Source organism: Zerene cesonia, chromosome 22 (genome assembly GCF_012273895.1).
Source record: "Zerene cesonia ecotype Mississippi chromosome 22, Zerene_cesonia_1.1, whole genome shotgun sequence".
NCBI lineage: Eukaryota > Metazoa > Arthropoda > Insecta > Lepidoptera > Pieridae > Zerene > Zerene cesonia.
This window is the reverse complement of record NC_052123.1, coordinates 3,146,925-3,166,312: the sequence shown is the minus strand read 5'-3', so window position 1 is coordinate 3,166,312 and position 19,388 is coordinate 3,146,925. Positions and strand designations below refer to the sequence as shown.

Genomic DNA, 19,388 nt, shown 5'->3' with positions numbered 1-19,388 from the left:
TGTTCACTATATTTATGGTGAGTATGGTACATTTACATAAAATTTAATGTTATTTATTATAAGATTATTGACTATTTATGATAAGATTATTGTTGTACTACTACTACTACTATGTTACTTTATTCTAGAAAATAGAGGCACGAATTTATATTAAGCCATTAGAAACCAATTCTGAAGATACAAATGGAGTTAGTGATAAATCAAATTATATGTATGTTATTTTACCTGTGAGTAACCTATTTCTTCTTTAGTCATTTTAAAAAGCACTATTTTCATTAAAATTATGTAAATGTATGAAGCAGTTTTTAGAATATATATCTTTTCAAAACTGAATGCCAAAACATATAATTTCAAATTACTAAAAACAAAATCTCTTATATTATTACCTACTTGGTTATTATTTTAAATAAAATCTTCGGTACAGTTCCTTAAAATATGCGTATGATAATTTTATATAATATATCTATATCTTTTTTCAGCACGATTTGCTGCGATCTGACTCACCAAAATCTCTTGAATCTGAGCTATACCGTGATTTAAGGAATGACCACTATACCAACAATGGCACCTTTGAAGATGACCATTTACAACTTAATAAAAAGCAAATGGAAATGCTGAGAAAATCGTGGCACAATACATGCGACAAGAAAGCCGCCAAAACATGTCGAAAAGCCTGCATAAATACGTATAAAATCGTTTGTAGCGCGTATTTGTGTAAAAAAAGTATGAAGAGAAGTTTTAAGAGAGAGTGTAAAAGGAATTGTAGAGGTCGCTTTGTTATGTCGAAGGGGGATAGCGAATGAATGTACTGATGTAATAATTGCAAAGAGCCTTATTGCAATTAAAATTAACTATCCTCCACACTTACGCTATTTTTTTTTATTTTTATTAGGATATTATGTCACTGCTATTATTATGTGTTTTTTGGTTATATTAAATAAAGAACCCATAAACATTATAATTTGTATTTATTTCATCATAATAATATAATACATCAATAAAATACGATTTGTATAATTGTGATTAATTATTAACTGCGCGAAATTACATTGAACATAATAACTTTATATAAAAACTTTAATTCAACAAACGTGATCACATAATACCTACAAAAAACTAATGAAAATAAAAGTTCAAGATACGCCTTAAATATAAAATTAAGTACATTTAAAAATTCGCAAAATGCAAAATAACAATATGTAGATATTTATCATTTGTAAGTCAACGTTGCCATTGCCATTTGGAAGACATTAAAGTTAATTAAAACTTTAAAAAAATATTAAAATTAAGGTTAATATTAAACTCTAGATCTTACATTATTATGTTTTAATGGTAATACTTTTCGGACGGAATGTTTGTGATATTTTTTTGTTAAACTTGTGACAAATTGTACGAACTACGATTTATAATTATATCTCACAACCGAACTAAATGTTCATTCAATAGAAATGACGTCGAATCATTAAGATAATAAGGCACATTTTCGCTTAGAAGACATAGATTACCATTGGTAATTAACTTCTGGCACTAATGGAATAAACTAAAGGTACATATACCTTAATAATGCCAATCAATTTATTGTACAAGATCTTAATATTCTTAGAGTTACAATCGACCGCCGCTTGGACTTCTTGAACTGCTTTTGATTGACGTTACTGAAATGTTGCCAGAACTGCTACTCAAAGTTAATGGCGTAGAGCCAGGTAACGAGAAATGTTTATCAGTAAGATTCTCTTGACTCAACGATTTTTGTGTGGAAAATACGGGTATTTTCGAAGAAACCAAACCGGCTAATGGTTTTTTATCTGACGCTTTGACGGGTATGTTGCTCGGTTTAGCTGAAATAGCTGGCTTTTGGCTTACCGGCTCGCTCGGAGCTCGGAGTTGCATTTGGTCTAATTGCGAGAGACGTCTGTTCTCCAGGTCTGTACTTGTAACAATAGTGCCTTTTGGAGATTCGTAAGTGGCTGTACGGAATTTGATGTGACTGTTCCTTGGCAAATCGAAATCTGAATGGCGTTTCTTTGGCTCCGTTCCGCTTTGACTCGTTTTCGTTCGTTTCTTTATGTCGATCTGTTGTTTCGCTGAGTGGTGGCGTTCGTTTGATATGAAATCGTTTAGCAATTCAACATCCAATTCGTAGGATAGCAGAGGTTCTTGATAGCTCGTTATAGTTGGAGGCGCTCTCTGTCTACTCGATACTTTTTCTGCATTAATTTCGGTTTTTTGGCTTGCTGCTTTCTCTGTACGAGGTGTAACCACTTGAATTTCTGTAATATGCTCCTCTTGGTCCCTGTCCTTTGACTCTAATTTGCATTGCTTTCCCGATTCTAAAGCTGAAGTGTTAATAGCATATCTTGTTTTTGTAACTTCAACGACATCTTCTTTTGCCGTTTTTGTATCTTCCATATCGTGAATGATCTTTATTCCGAGACGGGATAGTTCTTCGGGTGATTTTTGTGCCATAAAACTAGGATCATTTTGTAGTCGTTCCATTAGCTTTTTCGCTTCGTATTCATCCATGTCAGATGTGTTCAGGATAATAGTTTCTGTTCTCGTGTACGATGGCTCCTCAGTTGTAAAATGTATGTTCGGATTCTGCCTCTTTATTTCTTCTAGAACTCTTTTATCAATGTCTTTCACGTTTCCTTCTTCTAATTCTATTTCGTCGATGTTTCCACTGCCTTTCATAATACCAAATGTGATTTGTTCTACTTGTAAAGGAGCTTCTGTTTTAGTGGTAAGATATTTTGTGGATATTTTTTCAACGTTTTGTGTGATCACTTTGTTTCCATATTCGTCTTCTGTTACGTTCACTGTCACGGTTTTCTGAACAGGTTCCTGTTGCATAGTTAAAGAGACATTGGCAGGTTCCATGTATAACGTTCTACTTTCTTTTTCCTCAGTTCTCTTTATGCCTTCAACCAAATCTGGAATAAGTCTTATACTTGGTTCGCCAATTTCAATGGATTTAGTGTAAGATGTTCTCCTTTCAGTGGGTGCAGATTTTTCATTGGTTGTTATTGTTACAATGTTACTTGTTTGAACATCTTGGTGGTCTTTACTGTCAGTCCATTCTGAGGTGACCATTTCTTGAGATTTCCGTTTGAAATTGAGGGTGTTGTTATTTGAACCAACTCTTATGTTGCTTACAAATTCATCATACTCTTTCGTATTGCCTTCAGAGGTTTTAAGATCAAAATTAACAATGTCCGGTTGGTGCATTGCAGATTTCAATGAATCTGTCATTGGAGTAGGTGTTTCCTTGCTTGTTGTAGCTTCGTGCTTCTGCAACCCTTGATCGAGGTGTACATTAAAAATTGGGTTTTTAGCGAGTAGTTTTTTCATCATGTCAGATTTTGGTCTTTCTAAACTATTGACATAAGAATTGCGAGACACTTTCATGTCATCTGGAATGTTTGTATCGTAGCTCATTGTAATCTTTTCTTCGTATTTGATAGGTGACAGTTTGGTTTCTGTTACTGTAGTGGTAGAAGTAGTTGTTGTTGAAGGCTCTTGTGTGCCATCCATAGAGCTAGCGTTACTTCCATCTGACGTGGATTTAGCAAACTCAGACACTAGCTTTAAGTGCACTCGCATATTCTCATCCATTATTCTTCTCGCTAAATGATCAGATGTCTCATGCTCGCTGTCTTGAGTAGTATCTACGCTGCTTTGCGATTTCCTAACGTGTATTTCTTGGGAGCCATGTTTTTCTGATTCTATTGAACTTGAAGAACCTTTAACGATTGCATCCTCTAAGTTACCGAACTCTGAAGCTTTCTTCAGACGATTTCTCTGGAACGTGTTTAGGCCTTCTATAGCAGATGTCTTTGCAATGTTGAGGCTTAAACGGGGTTCTTTTTGTTTCATTAATACGCCTTTCTCCGGATCAATCATTTCTGGTAACATATCTTCTGTTCCTGAATCGAAGAAAGTTGTTTCTACCACAGACATGGCTTTACGTTTTTTAGGTGATAGCGTAGTTTCTTGTATCTCAACATCATCAGCGGATATATCTAGGCTTTGTGCTCTTTCTAGAGTGCCTGTGCTGGTTTTAGTAGTTTTAACTCTTAAGTCGAATCTAGATAGATCGCCTAAAGACGCTGCTTTCCTTTCGTTATCATCCAACATGGAGGTATCATCAGAACCGGAACGAACAGTTTCGTTCATGGGTGAACTGTGAATTGTTATATCACTGTTATTAAGCTCAATAGTAGTGGATCCCTTTTCACTTCTGTCGCTATTATTCAGAGACACAACGGAATGTACATCTTGATTCGACGAAAGATTCGATTTTGAATCTTCAAAGAAGTTATTCAAAGAATCACTTTCTCTTTTAAACGGCTTAGATACAATATCATCTATATCATCTTGACTGAAATTAATAGATTCTTCCAGACGCTTTGTCTTATTAACTTTGGGGGTAGAAGTGTTGTAAGAAATCGTAGATTTGCTTGAGTTTACCGAGGTATCAAATAGGAGGCTAGAATGGTGTTTCTCATTTTTCAAGAAATCTTTAACATTCTGCAACTGTTCTAACATATTTTCATCACTTTTGATTTTATCTACGGCTGGTGGAGAGGGCGCTTTGCCTTTAGATTTTTTGGCTGGTTTTGGTGCTTCTTCCTTCTTCGGTTCTTTCTCTTGAATTAGCTCCGTCGAACTCTTTCTATTACTTCTAGCAGCTTTAGCCGCGTCGAACATGTGCTGAGGTAACTCTTGAGGTATGCCGTTCTCGTCTCTTTTAATACCACTAGAATTTAAATCGGTTCTAGTGAAAGACGACGACTGTGAGATATCCGTAACTCTAGTCGTATCTTGACTGATACTTGTATCACTCTCATTCGCCTTTACTCGTGCGTTTGGTATGGGAGGCGCCATTTTTTCACGTCGCTTCGCAACAACGGGTTTCTTTTGTTCTATTTCATTTTCGTGTTTAATCTGTGCGGTGGGAGCTGGTCTTTGCGGTTCAGGTTTGTCCGGTTCATCGACAGCTTTCTTTTCGAGTACAACATTGCCATTTTCAACGCTTTTTTGTTTAAGTACACCGTCATCAGGTACATTTGGTGGGAGAACTCGAATACCGAATTTCATTGCTCTTTTTGGATCACTCTCTCGCTTTTGAACTTCAGCATGTTCTATATTGTGTCCTATTCCATTTTCTGGTTGTATGATTTGTATTTCACCGCTGGTAGAGTGTCCGTTCTTTTGCCTTTCGGGTTTATTGAATATTGGAACATCTGAAAGTCTCGCTTTATTCGCAAGTTTAAGGTTCTTTTCGTTCTCTCGCTCTAACGTTGTGGGCGGATCTTTTTTCTCTTTCTTGTTGCGTTCAAGTGTAGTTGAGGTAATGATTTTCTCTGTGATAATTTTCTTTATGCCGCCCTTGCTGTGTTTCGTTTCGAGCGTTGAATTATTGGAATGTGATGTGTTTGGCGATAACGGAGGGTGCAACAGTTTTCCTTCTTTTTCCAGCTGAAATTAAAGTTTTAAATATTAATAAATGACTTTAAAAAGCTGACTTTATTTTTCCTAGTGTGAACACAATGTATAGTATGGTTATATTTTTAATATCCTGAATATCCCATCATACAAAAATATATTCCAATAAATCACTACAATATGTAAATAGAACAACAAATACAAATAAGACGCCAACAAGAGAAAAATAAAGAATTACTTTTTATTAGTACTCGATGATATTGTTTATTGTCAATCATGAGTTGTTTATCATTAAGATCTTACCGAATGAAATTAAATTATTATCAAAGACAAACAAACAAACAACGTACGTTAAAAATGTGTTCGTAATATTCAATTATGTTCAAGCAACGTCCAAACATATCAATACATACTTTAATAAATTTCAACACAATAGAATTCCACAATCACAGACATGATTGAATTTCAAACATTCGCGCGTCGCAAAACATCCTTCGTCAATACCATTGTTATTGTAAACGCATCCTTATTTTGTTTAAGATAGAATCCAAAACACAATATCTATTTTCATATTAACGACAGTATCTTGTGCGCGGAATGACCAGATAGCATTGAGCTTTGCTTCAATTATAGAGGTATGTGGGTCGGATTCAATTTAGTCTGGTCATGTTTTGTATGTGATTGATATGTCTTAGATAAGTTATGCATAGTTTATGGTGTCTATACTGTATTGTGTTATTCAAACGCTTTGGATACGTAGTGTTTGGTTTTGTTAGTTAGCTATCTTTGAATCAGATAAACTATATTATAAAGGAATTTGCTTCATTATTTCAAGAATTAACTTTCTTTGTTTTTGGTCATAATTTTTATTTATTTTGAAGCTATTGGATCCTTGAAATACACCTCATAAAGGCCTGAATTCGATCCATTATATAATATACAAATCAAAAGAATGTATTTGTTGGCGAAAACTTCATAAAGAAAAAGACATGTCTATACAAACTGTGTAATCAGATAATTTATCTGCCTTGTGAATAACAGAATATGGCTTATTTGCGAATAATAAAAATACTAACATCAAAAACAATATGGCTTCCTGAGCACTACTCATTTAAAAAATATATATACATATCAAATCAAATATAGTGGATTAAATAATACTCCAAAAGACCCATAAACCAACTTACCGTACTGACATCGCCAGTGGATCCCGCCCTCTTCATCACGGGGTGGTGCACCCCCCAGCCCTCGCCGCTCACCCGCCCCCCCTCCACCACCTCCAGCTCCACGGGGTAGGGGGAGGCTAGCGATAGGATGGCCACTGCGTCTTCCAAGGGTGTGCCGGAGAATTCTATCTTTATACTCTTTATTTTGTCACCTGAAATTAGTATAGTTTTTTGTGAATGAAGTGAAAAATAAATACACTGTGGTGAAGAATATATTAATATAAATAAATAAATAATAAATAAAAATCGTTTATTTAGCAAAAAAAAAAAATACATAGGATTCAAAATAATCAGTCACGACGATCGTCTCAACTAGGCCTAGACCTGTGCTAGAGACGACCGACGCCTTCCACCTTAGACCTTGACATTAATGCTAAATTTAGACATTAACAATTTATAAAATATATAAACTATAATAACTATATAATCTATGACAGGTGAAGCATGAGTACTTTGTTGGCGTAATAAAAGAGTAGATAAAATAATTACAAGAAATAGATGTCCTCCGGTTTCACCCGGGGCGAATATTGGGGAGGAACACGTATTTCTTTAGCTTATTTGCTATTCTGCTATATAGCTGCTAAGTGTCATCAAAATCCATTTTCGCAACAATGTTTTATACATTTGAGATTTTTGTTTGTTGTTCTCTTTCATTCATGTTTCCAAATCATAAATTGTGATTTACTTCACAGATTTTTTAAACGAATATCTCGACGACACTACGCACTACAGATTAAAATAATAGTAACAGTAGAATATCCGAATTTTCCTAATTTTAAACAAGCTTAGTCTCATTTATCTGGGGATATCCAAATCAGAGCTACGAGTAGTCGAATCCGAGGAAGCGCTTCGAGATATGGAAGGAAGTAGCCAGCCAGCAGTCAGAAGTATGTACTAGGGAGTAGTTAGGAACGTCAAAGTGTCCATTCCTTTGGCGCCTCTTGGCTATTTCAGTCAGAGATAACATAAACTTATCACAACTAAGCAATCCTAGTTCTAGCTAGTATTATAAATACCTGGCTGTAATTTAGCTGCAGCGGCTGGACCACTGCGTAACACAGATTGTACGCAGACGCCATCTTTGGCGCCCCCGCCGCACGTCAAACCGAGTCCTGTGAAATCCCGCGCCCATAATTTCACTTTGCGAGTGCGGGCCCGCTGGAATTAAGAAAAATATGTTTAAATAAAAACTCATATACCAATAAAGTATAAGTCTATGATTATGCTTCGAGCTTGGTGGACGGATATCAAACTATTGAGTTAATAATTTCATAATCTTTCTTAGTATCCTCATTAGGATAGCCATGATAAAATAATATCCTTAAGTATAGCATTTATTAAGATTTAAACAATTTCTTTGATTCTATTATAAAACCGTTTTTAGTATTGACACCACGCTTATTCATATGTAACTTTTCGCCGCATTGATTATGCAACTATGAACTTCGTGGACTTTCGAAGAAATGGCAGAATGATGTAATTTTATGCTTGCCTACTTCATTTTTTAAAATACTTATAAGGAAATGAAACACATTTAATAACAAATAAGCGAATTTTTCACCCCCATTTAAGTTTATATGTATGGCTTACATACAGCCACACTTATAGTTGTACCTAATACTGGTTGATGACCATATTATTTAATTGAAGAAAAAATTAATCTACCAAGAAAATAGATGACTTTTTGTACAAAACACATTTATATCCTTTCAGTCTAAAGTATATACTTCCAAACATATTTCAAAGGCACAAAAATATTTTATTACTGTATTTAATTTACCTCGACCTTTATCGGACGAAAAAACTAACAGTAGTTGTAGTTTTTTATATAATGACATCACTGTTAATGATTATTTAGTCACATTGCATCCGTGTGGTAATCGCTTTGGAATCTTGTCTTGATATTATATCTTTTTAGCACAATATTGCATATGGTTTACATAGAATGAAGAGATTACAGATGTTATGAAAAGTAGCCTATGTGCTAATCCAGATTATAATCTAGCTCTGTACCAAATTCCATATAGTTACGATAAACTGGAATAGTAAAAACATCCATACATCCATCCATCCACACTTACAAAGTTTCCCCTAATCCTAATCCTTATAATATTATACATTATATTAGTAGGATTTCTGGCACTGGCGTAAAAACAAACATCTGTGTAGGTAGATATTTCAATACTTATATATTATTGTATATAATAATTGAACGCTGAAAAGTATGTTTGTTTAAACGTGTTTAAATAACTTATCAAGCATCACTTACAATACAACAGTTTCATAGATTTTATTGTTTTTATCCGGATTAGGATCGCCAGGATTCAATAATCTTCTTAAGTATAAATACTCTATAAGAGCAAGTGAGATAATTTAGTTGATTTTTTCACCAAAGCGTGTTTTTTTAGCTTTATTAAAACACTGGCTGTTCCCCACGTTTTCAACCGTACCTACGTCCGTTTCCCGTAGGAATATCGGGATAAAAAGTTGCCTATATGTTATACGAGTTGTCCACCTGTCTACGTACCAAATTTCATTGCAATCGGTTGAGAAGTTTTTGCGTGAAAAAGTAAAAAACATCTATACATAAATACATACAAACATCCATACTTACAAACCTTCGCGTTTATAATATTAGTAGGATCTGTCCTGTCACGTGTTCTGCTTCAAACCACACGTTTTATAGTTGTTTTGTCTCATTTAAAAACAAATTATTCTAATTATTATTCACATTTCAATATCCTTTAACAATCAAATCATTGAAAAACGAACTGGCAATTACCATACGATAGATTAATTGCTTGACCTTAATGAAAAAAAGAGACTATTGATTTATAATTAGTTGTAAATGACTGGATTAGCCTCAAAAATATAATTGGTGTTTCGATAGAGATGGGAAAATTACAGACGTTCTTAATTAATTCATTGTTATAAAATAAGTCTGTTGATGCTTTCGGTGTTTATCTTATTTTTTTTATTAATACATATTAATAAGGCGAATATGTGACAATACAACGTGTTATTTTATATGGCAATGTTTATATTAATTGTCTGTATTATTAATTATCTGTATTAGCTTGAAATATTTTTTGTTCGTTCACTGGTTCGCTCGCTCTCTTGCTCTCTTGCACCTCAGTGTATAAGATGTAACTAAGATTTGCTAAAAACATTAAAGTCAAAATAGATTGGAATCTGTCTGTTTCATTCATTAAAAACAACATCACAAGTCACAACGGCTTTCTCAACATAGATACATAAGGTATAAATCGTATTTTGAATCCGTTAAAATTTCTAAACGTATTTATTTTTATTTTTTATTTTAGTATTTCCAACAAAGAATACATATTCTGATACTCTTAATTCTAAAATTGCTTATATATAATAACAAAATATGGTTCTTTACTTAAAGGAAATTACAACAATCACAAATATATTTGCACGGATTATAAAAATATTAAAGAAAAAATTTCATTAATAATAGTGATTACTTATTTTACTATTTTACTGTTATATTTAAACTGATTTAATAATACTAGATACACACTGTAGTCCTTCATTACTAAATCGTTAAGCCTTCTATTCTAGTAAGCTAAACTGTGACAAACAAACGAGATTACAAGCTTTGTTTGCAATGATCACACAGATTTAATTCTATGGCGTCATCTTTATATCTCGCATACATGAGATGTAATATATCTTCCATAACACATATATAGTATACTAGCTTCTGCTAGCGGCTTCGCACGCGCTAAATTCGGAGTGGTTTAATATATATTATCATAAATACTCTTGAATCACAATATTACAAAAAAGCATCAAAATCCGTTGTGTAGTTTTAAAATCTAAGCATACATACATACAGCGAGTTTGCTTTATAGTATGTAATTATAATTAAGATCAATATAATAATAATGTACCTACACATATTCTTTAGTGCTCATTTCCTGCCTATCCTTATCCTCACTATAACATAATGAATGCGAAAGTGTAATTGTTCGTTTGTCGTTCATTCACGTCGCAACGGAGCGATTTAATTGAATGATTCTGATGTCTGATAATAGTAAGAAGCCTACGTGTATCACTCGTTTGCCTCCCAACTCCAGATATTATCATACTCTAAAATCGCTCCGTTACGACGTGAATGGATGAAAACAAACGAACAATTAACACACTTTCGCATTTACATTAAGAACTATCTTAAGACTAAGAATGTCCCAGTAAGAATGAGCCTATATTATTCTCCAGCCTCTTATCTATCACCAGAACCAAAAACCATATCATAAAATTGCTCTGTTGCGATGTGATAGGACAAACAAACTTTCGCACGTATAACTAATCCTGAGTAGATGGTGGTCTGCGGTATTATCACAGATAACATAACTATAGGTATTCCGGAATAGTTCGAATGATCGAATTTGGGCATATATGTACTAGGAAAAAAATATCACTTGCGCGATTCAGAACTTCACTCACTATGTACATGGATTAAATAAACCAGCAAGCGATATGTGACGAATAAGATCAATTTATTACGCGTTAGAATGGAATGTGGATCGGAATTGTGCGCAGACGCAACGCCTCACAGCGGACTGGTTTCTTGACGGCATCCATTACACGTAAAGTATAATTTACTATGGTATTAATGGGTTTGGTAATGCCTAAGTTTTGTATAAAATTATTTGGGCGATGGTATATGAATACATGGGTAAACGGTATCTAATTGAATTCTTTCTGGCTGGTTAGCAAGTTATTCATTTAAGATGTTAATTGAATTGTATAAATTAACTCATTTGGTAATTTTAATTTTTGATTAGATTGTAAACGAATGGTTCTAGAATGTTCTGCTATAATGGTTTCTTTGAACCCTTTCATATTTTAATCAGGCATAATGTTACTACTGATGAAATAACGTTAAAAATCATATTGATTTTTTGTTTTTGTCATAACCAGATATGTTTAAACCTACATTTTGTTATATTATGTACACTATTGCATACGTGTACGTGATAACCTCCCTTTAAAGTCGGTGAATATGTATCACAACATTATTTCGCAGGCTTTCTACAGATATGGCGGCTTGCCAGATGGTTGTAAGATGAAGAATGTTAACGAAGTGCCCACTTATGTTGCGCGGACGCATATTACATAATATATGCATTTAGAAGGGACTACACTGTGTATATAAAGAGTTTTAATGTCTTACTTTAGCCGATATATGTGATTTTATACCCGCATATTTTAATTAAGGGGACTATATAGGCTAAAGCGTGTTTTCTTAAGCCTTAAAGTATGTGTATATATTGACGATGGGTTTTACCTTTGTGATTTTTTTATCGCGTCAAATTTGCACCATGATTTAAGAATTATGGTCAAAAATCAACAAAGATACATTTAAACATTTCTTTTTACGATAAAAAATTGGATAACGATAGCGAATGTTAATCCTACTCCTACTAATATTATAAATGCGAAAGTTTGTAAGAATGTGTGTGTGTTTGTTGCTCTTTCACGCAATAACAGCAGAAACGATTGCAATGAAATTTGGTACGTAGACAGCTGGACAACTGGAATAACATATAGGCAACTTTTTATCCCGATATTCCTACGGGATGCAGACTTACGTGGGTGAAACCGCGGGGCGCAGCTAGTTGTAATATATTGGCAATCAGACGGATTTTTTGTTAAATCATTCTGCAAGCAACACAGTAATTTGATGTTGATATAATTTCACATCAGAAAGAAGGTGATCAATTTGGCTGTATTTTTTTTGCCTCAAACTTTCGACTGGTAATAGATTTTGATGATTGGTATTTTATTTGAAAAGCTTGTACTTCCATTTAAATTTTGTTTAGATCTGGCTATTGGAAGAAAGTTTATTTTGATTTTTTTCGTCTAATTTGACGTTACATATATCACATATATAAAAATTAAAGGTGACAGACTGACATAGTGATCTATCGACGCACAGTCCAAACCACTGGACGGATCGGGCTGAAATTTGGCATGCAAATAGGAATAATGACGTAGGCATCCGCTAAGAAAGGATTTTGATAAATTCTAACCCCAAGGGGGTAAAATGTAAGTTTGTATCATGTTATTGTTTGTATAAATTTATTAGGACAAGAGGCAACAGCTAGTATAGTATAAAAAAAAAACCACTAACCTGTAAGTAAGAGTCATCCTTGCTCTGCTCTGGTTTAGTGAACTCCACATGCAATCCATGGGTCTTCCCGCCAAGCGGCAGGGTTGGCGCCTCACTCTGCCAGTTCCTCTCGTCCTGCCGGAAGCCAGGGTTGTCGAACGCGAATTCATCCTTCACTGATTCGGGGTCGGTTGTGAATACTAGGTGCTTGCCTATGGACAAAGAAAACATTATATTAATTATTTATTTTATTGTAATTTTTGTCTTGAATAATGTTATATAATGACATCTACTTGCGTATAGAAATTAAAAACTTCTGAACGGATTTTAAACGCGATTTATTCATTATATTATTAACCCGACGTTTCGAACACTTTACACTTGCGTAAGTATAAAAGTAACGTAGTTTATAGCTAAAATAATATAATATGTATTTTAATGTATATGTTCCTACGAACTGATATATACTGATTAATGTATTATGTGAGTTGTAAGCGGAGAAATAATTTTATTATATCGTCGTTCAAGCAGCAAAGGATACCAATGTACTGTAATCTACTTAATACCTCATAAAAAAGACAAAAAATATTATTATATACAAAATAGGTCACCGACGTGAGAAAGGTATCAATGCCAATTCTAAATCAGGATCAAATAACAAAAATTCCGCATCAAAAACAAAAACAATAATGCTAATCGGATGATAACCACCGGAGTTATCGCATAACAGAAAATACAGTCGAACGAACGGTGATAAATGTACTCAACATTTATCACCGTTTTGCTGATACAAGGGAGCGACCTTAGTGGCGGAAATATCAAGCCCAAATGTCACATAACCTAACCTTATCACTGAATTAGCGAAGCCTTCAAAGTGACAGAGGTAAAGGCTATAGGGGGTGTTCAAGGAGAAATGACATTTAAAACATAATAAACGAAAATTAGCATTGGATTTTTTTGTAAATATCATGTTTGTAATTTGTTTGTTTCTTTGCAATATTAAGTACATATCGTTTGACTGTTTTATTTTATTTAGTTTAATTCATCTAATCTCACGAACTGCTAGTATCGTATTGTGTTGAATCGTCAATCAAATTAACATAATAGAAAATTAAATTGAAACTTGGTGATATAAACATTAAACGAAGAAAATTTGAAAATATATAAAGGATATAATACTATTTCTTCACACAGTGGGTTGCTTGGAAGAGATCACTCTTAAGTGATAAGGTCATTTATTTTTAAGGTTTATTTGTATAACAGCACAATTTTTATTTTATTTATTTTTTATTTAAATTCAAGTAACTCAGACTCATTTTGTTAGTAGAAATTAATTCTTAAAAACTATACAATAGTGTTAAATAAATAAATAAATATTTAATCGCACTTATAGGAAATACGTGAAATGCACGCACAACATATGGTATACAAATAGAAAGTAATACCAATTTGCATACAGATATTAATCGTCATGTGTTTATCGTAAGTTTCTAAAGTTTACCGGCAAGTGATAGAAAACACGCCACTTCACACGTCATTTGCTTTCGTTACTTAGCGTAGGAGACGGGAAGTCGTTGTTGTGATTTATTTAAATGCAACTTTTAATTGGTTTAAAAATGTGTGTAGTCGAAGTTAGGTTATATCACTAGCTCTCTGACTACGCTCGCGTTGTAAGGAAAACAGTTCTCTTGAGATTTCTGGGATAAAACTAAGTTGTATTGGTACCAAATTTATCCAAATCGATTCAGTGGTTTAGATATTCAGAAGATGATCAGATAGATAGTTTGCTTTCGTATTTATAATTGTGGGTTTTTATTAGAAAGTCATTGTAATGTACTATGATACTTAGTAAATGTTTAAACTGTGTTTTGACGACTCAAAAGTGATTCTAAAGAAATCTATTGAATAAATAAACGTTTGAGGTTAAGTTTTGAAAAGCCACGTCAAATGGCAACCGTATCTTAAATAACAGTTTTTCACCCACCAAATCAATATTAAATGTATTTAAAACGATTTCGAATTTATTATATTACAATGTAAACATAAAAAATTATCATGTTAGAATTTTATTTTATTTTATAATTGTATAACACTTACTTTTATTTATGTTTAAATCTCCGGGTTACGTTCTATTAGACCGCAGGTACTCGAAAGCTTACTTAAGAACGTAAGTGGCGTGTTAGGCTAGCAGTAAAATACTTCTTCATGCTACTTTATGTCGTCATGGAAACAGAATTTAGTGAAAAAAAATTACCGGATTAAAAATAAATAAACAGTTTAAGTTGTAGTATATACGTAAAGTTTAATATAATTCATATACATTTTAAAGGCAGCAGGTATGTATAGTAAGATTACTATAAGTAACAAAGATTTTAAAAGTGTAGTAACTTATTATTTTTATTTATTGTATTTGGTTATGGACAATTTGTTAAAACATTTTATCATGGAATTTATTTCATTCAGCAGCTCCTACACAGTAGAGATCATAGACAAGTGGGTCACAGTCGCTTTCACATTATTCCTTTTTTACTTAACCTTCCGACCAGTCTATTAACTTTCTTAATCATTATTAACTTTTCTTTATACCTACCATAAAAACTATAGAATAAACCGTGCTGAGGACTGAGGTCATTGTTCACGAAAAAAAAAACGGGTGCGCGGCAAAATATGACATAACCGTTTTTTTTTTATTCGGCGGCTTATTATGTGCCAGTGTCAATTTTGGAATCATCCTAAGGTAAAAAATAAAATGTATTAAATTATTATTTTATTTTAAACACGTTAAGCATTTATTTAACGGCATAATATTAAATCAAACATTTTAATCGTTAGCTTTTTAGGCTGTGACCACACGCACCACAACTCGGCCTTACCAATATTGCGTCATTTAATTATAACTGTCATTTCAATACAAATTGAAATCAAATCTGTCGTAAGTCTTTGCGAATGGATATAATGATTGGGTGCCATTCGATTTTATATAGAATGAGAACGGATTGATTTTATATTACACTACAATGAGTATACGTAATGACATTTGCAATGTAAAACTTATTATATTTTGATATTTATATGTCAATAATCATATCAAATATTTATTGAGTTCATTGAACCTAAAATATATGTTTACTAATAAGCAACTGCGTCAGCCTACGCAGTACATTTAGGGATGTTTCAAAAAACAAATCTAAGTTAATATATCCTTATATTCTGACGTCAAAATAAGAATAGCAAGACATAAAAGTAAATTTGAAACTTTAATTTAAACTACCTCAGCAGAACATGATATGTAATTTTTTGAAGTATCCAAATTTGGAGTGTCTCTTTTACGGAGATGAAATGGCAATTAAATAGATAGTTACTCTCTTAAAGTAAACCTCTTCTATGAAACAAGTGGTTTTATAGAAAACAAACGATTGTAAAATAAGAGAACAAGCTAGATAGATCTTCTAACACATTATTTTTGTGTTATTTTATATTAATTTGGTAGACTATAAAAATGTATATATAAGACAAATATGTAAATAAAGATGAACATACATACTTTTTGGAAGGCGGTTATAATAAGCTGGCACAGTCTTCAAAATAGTGAAGAATTTAAATGGAATAGAACATGGAATTTTACATTTAACAATAGAATTGATTAATATTTATAAATAAACCAGTTTCAATAGAATGTGGTATAATTTGTAGGCACCATAAATTTGAAACATTGAAGGTTCTATATTATTACCTAATAACTAATACTAGATAATTATGGATTGGTAGGTACGCTAGCTACTTTTCATAAACTTTTAAATCTAGTTTGTGATCTTTGAAAGCTTTCAAGTCATTGAATGTTGAATAAAGATCTATTTCAATGTAAACGTAACACAAAATATATTCAAACTAAATAAATATACGTAGTTAAAAAAACTTAAAAACACGCTTCAACGATAGAATCAACTAAATAGTCTCATAAGTTACAAAAAATATACGTAAATAAAAATCCTGGCGATCCTAATCAAGTTAATAAGATAAGCTCATATCTCATCATCATAAATTGGTGTAATGTAATTGATCCTTGGAACATACATACGTTAGTTTTTTAAATTAAATCCGACCGTTTAAAGTGAGTCAAAATCGAGTCTAAAGGAGTCGGCTACATACAAACATACAAGCAGCGAAGCTAACTAAAGAACGTTACAAACGTATCAGCTAACCGAATTAAAATTCAGAAACTGGCTTGGTTTCTTATATAACAAGACAAACACGTGTATGCCGTGAGAATGTTCCCAGGATAATGCAATGGCTTAAAGTGTGTTTAAGACAGAATTACCTAAGTAAAGCAATAAAGCGTACAGAAATATGTTTGGAAATCCGCATATTTCAATGGAATCTATTGCACATTGGGATGGACGACTTAATAGGCATTTGATATTTAATTATGCCCACTTATAACATACAAATATGATTTACTAGTTACGCCGCGCGGTTTCTCCCGCGTAAGTCCGTATTCTATCTATTGATGAACCTGATGTATCTTTTGATGAACCTCAGTTATTCACTAATTGTATAATCTAATGCGAGTTTTATTCTTTGCATTGTTTATAATTGGCCAATTTTCTAATGTCACCACCCAATTATTTAGTTGCGTGATGATACCAACTGTATATTTTGCATTATTTGAATAAGCACGAGCATAGTAACACTATCAGTACATGTCTTAAATTTCACACAGGTAAATAAATTTCATGAATCTTTCTTAATTTACTAGCTACGTTACGCGGTTTTATCCGCTAGATAAGTTCCTTAAAATCCCAATGCTACCGTGGGAAAGTTGAAAGTCCCATCATAATCGGTCCAGCATTTTCAGAGATTTGCCGTAACAAACAGATACACAAAAATTGTATTTTTATTTACTGTGTAAATTTTATTCAGTTGTAGTCTTTATCTATTCTGTTTATTTCATTACATTTACTTACCATGGAATGTCTAAAGTATCCATATCTTATTTCAATTACTATTAATATACAGTGCATCCGAGTTGTGGAGACCTATAGGTATGACAGGTCTTTTAGGTACCAGCTTTCCCACAAAGCTAGAAAATTATAATTCAACACGATTTTTTATCATCTATTTATGTGTAGGGATAGAAATAAACATTTTATCCATCTACAATCTTTAAAACTCAACACTATTTCAGTTTAAAATAGCAATATATTAAAAAATTCCATATCTTCACACGAATGCCGTTTATTTTTAACTCACACTCACTGCGTTTGAATATTAAACGCATTCACCTACGCGGTCGTTGACACATTCTGTCAACTGTCAAACGCAGTTGAAAATGAAAGGACCACTCCTGCCATTATATTCAAAATCCTTTTTTTTTTTTTTTGACGCGTTGAGCTTATAAATACCGTCTCTATGTACCGAAAAGTTTTTTTTCTTCCATTATGGCAATAAGTTACAACTATTTGCCAGTGTCAAGATTATACCAAAAGTTTATATATGCTACATATGGGTGCCGCACAGTAGCCGATTTAACAATTCTACAGTTAGTATTTTCTTGTGTTTGTTTATGGGTATTATACATTTAGAAATTAAAGACTTTTTACTGTCTCCCCGTGACCACGCTCGCTGTAAAGTATTCGAAACGTCGTTTAAAAAATATAATGAATAAATAAAGTTTTCGAAACATCGGTTAAAATATTATAATCCTTTAAAAAGTCTTTAATTTCTAAATTCTATAGTTGTCTATGTTTTTTCGTAGCAATCATTTAAAGTTATTTACAAAATAACGTAAACCAACGTTGCTTATTGATGTGCACTGGACTAATTAATAGCTACTTTTTTAATCATTATAAATATAAAACGGCATACTTTAATGGGTTTAAAGGCGAAAACCGCTTATCAACTGCAATCCCACTAATATTATTACATAAGTAAGCGTAAGTTTTTAAATATGAACTTTTGTTACTCTTTCACGCGAAAACAGCTTTTCGTATCTACATGAAATTTGGTACAGAGATGTATAGATTATAGTCTGGATTAGTTTACCTGGGTACCACGCGAGTGACGCCTCTAGCATATATTCATATCACATTTATTCGTACAAAAAAATAAGAAATCCAAAATTTTTCTGAGAAAACTTGCAAATCTCAGAAAAAAATCATTTTAAATCTGATTCCTAACGGGCTACCAACTAAGTACATATTAACATTACAATAATCTATACTTATATTATAAAGCTGAAGAGTTTATTTGTTTGTCCGATTTGTAAAATTCTTTCGGTGTTAGATAGCCCATTTACTGAGGAAGACTATATATGTACCACGGGCGAAGCCGGGGCGGACCGCTAGTCAGTTATAAAATTCACAGTTCCATTATTCACATTGAGACATCCCACGCAAAGTTATGGTGACTATAAAAATAATCGTAGGAACACGTGATCTTAAACATTCTCAGATTAAAATTTGAGCGCACAGATAAACAATTACTTCTGTGGGAACTTCTGACAATAGACTCTTAAATGACTTCCGTTTCATCACTTTGAGTAAACTTGTTTTGAGACAAAACATGCAGTGCATATA

At 32.8% G+C, this 19,388-nt stretch overlaps 1 protein-coding gene across 1 annotated transcript in view; it reads right to left on the bottom strand.

The window, feature by feature from the left end:
* Window positions 1-1,006: 1,006 nt before the first annotated feature.
* The window catches only part of LOC119836115, a 43,305-nt gene continuing 24,923 nt past the window's right edge, over window positions 1,007-19,388 (bottom strand). Inside the window, exons 2-5 of the mRNA XM_038361367.1 lie at window positions 12,835-13,025; window positions 7,688-7,829; window positions 6,633-6,823; window positions 1,007-5,478 (exon numbers count right to left, since the gene is read on the bottom strand). Coding sequence (XP_038217295.1) covers window positions 1,606-5,478; window positions 6,633-6,823; window positions 7,688-7,829; window positions 12,835-13,025 — 4,397 coding nt within the window. The 3' untranslated portion in view covers window positions 1,007-1,605. The remainder of the gene's footprint in view (window positions 5,479-6,632; window positions 6,824-7,687; window positions 7,830-12,834; window positions 13,026-19,388) is intronic.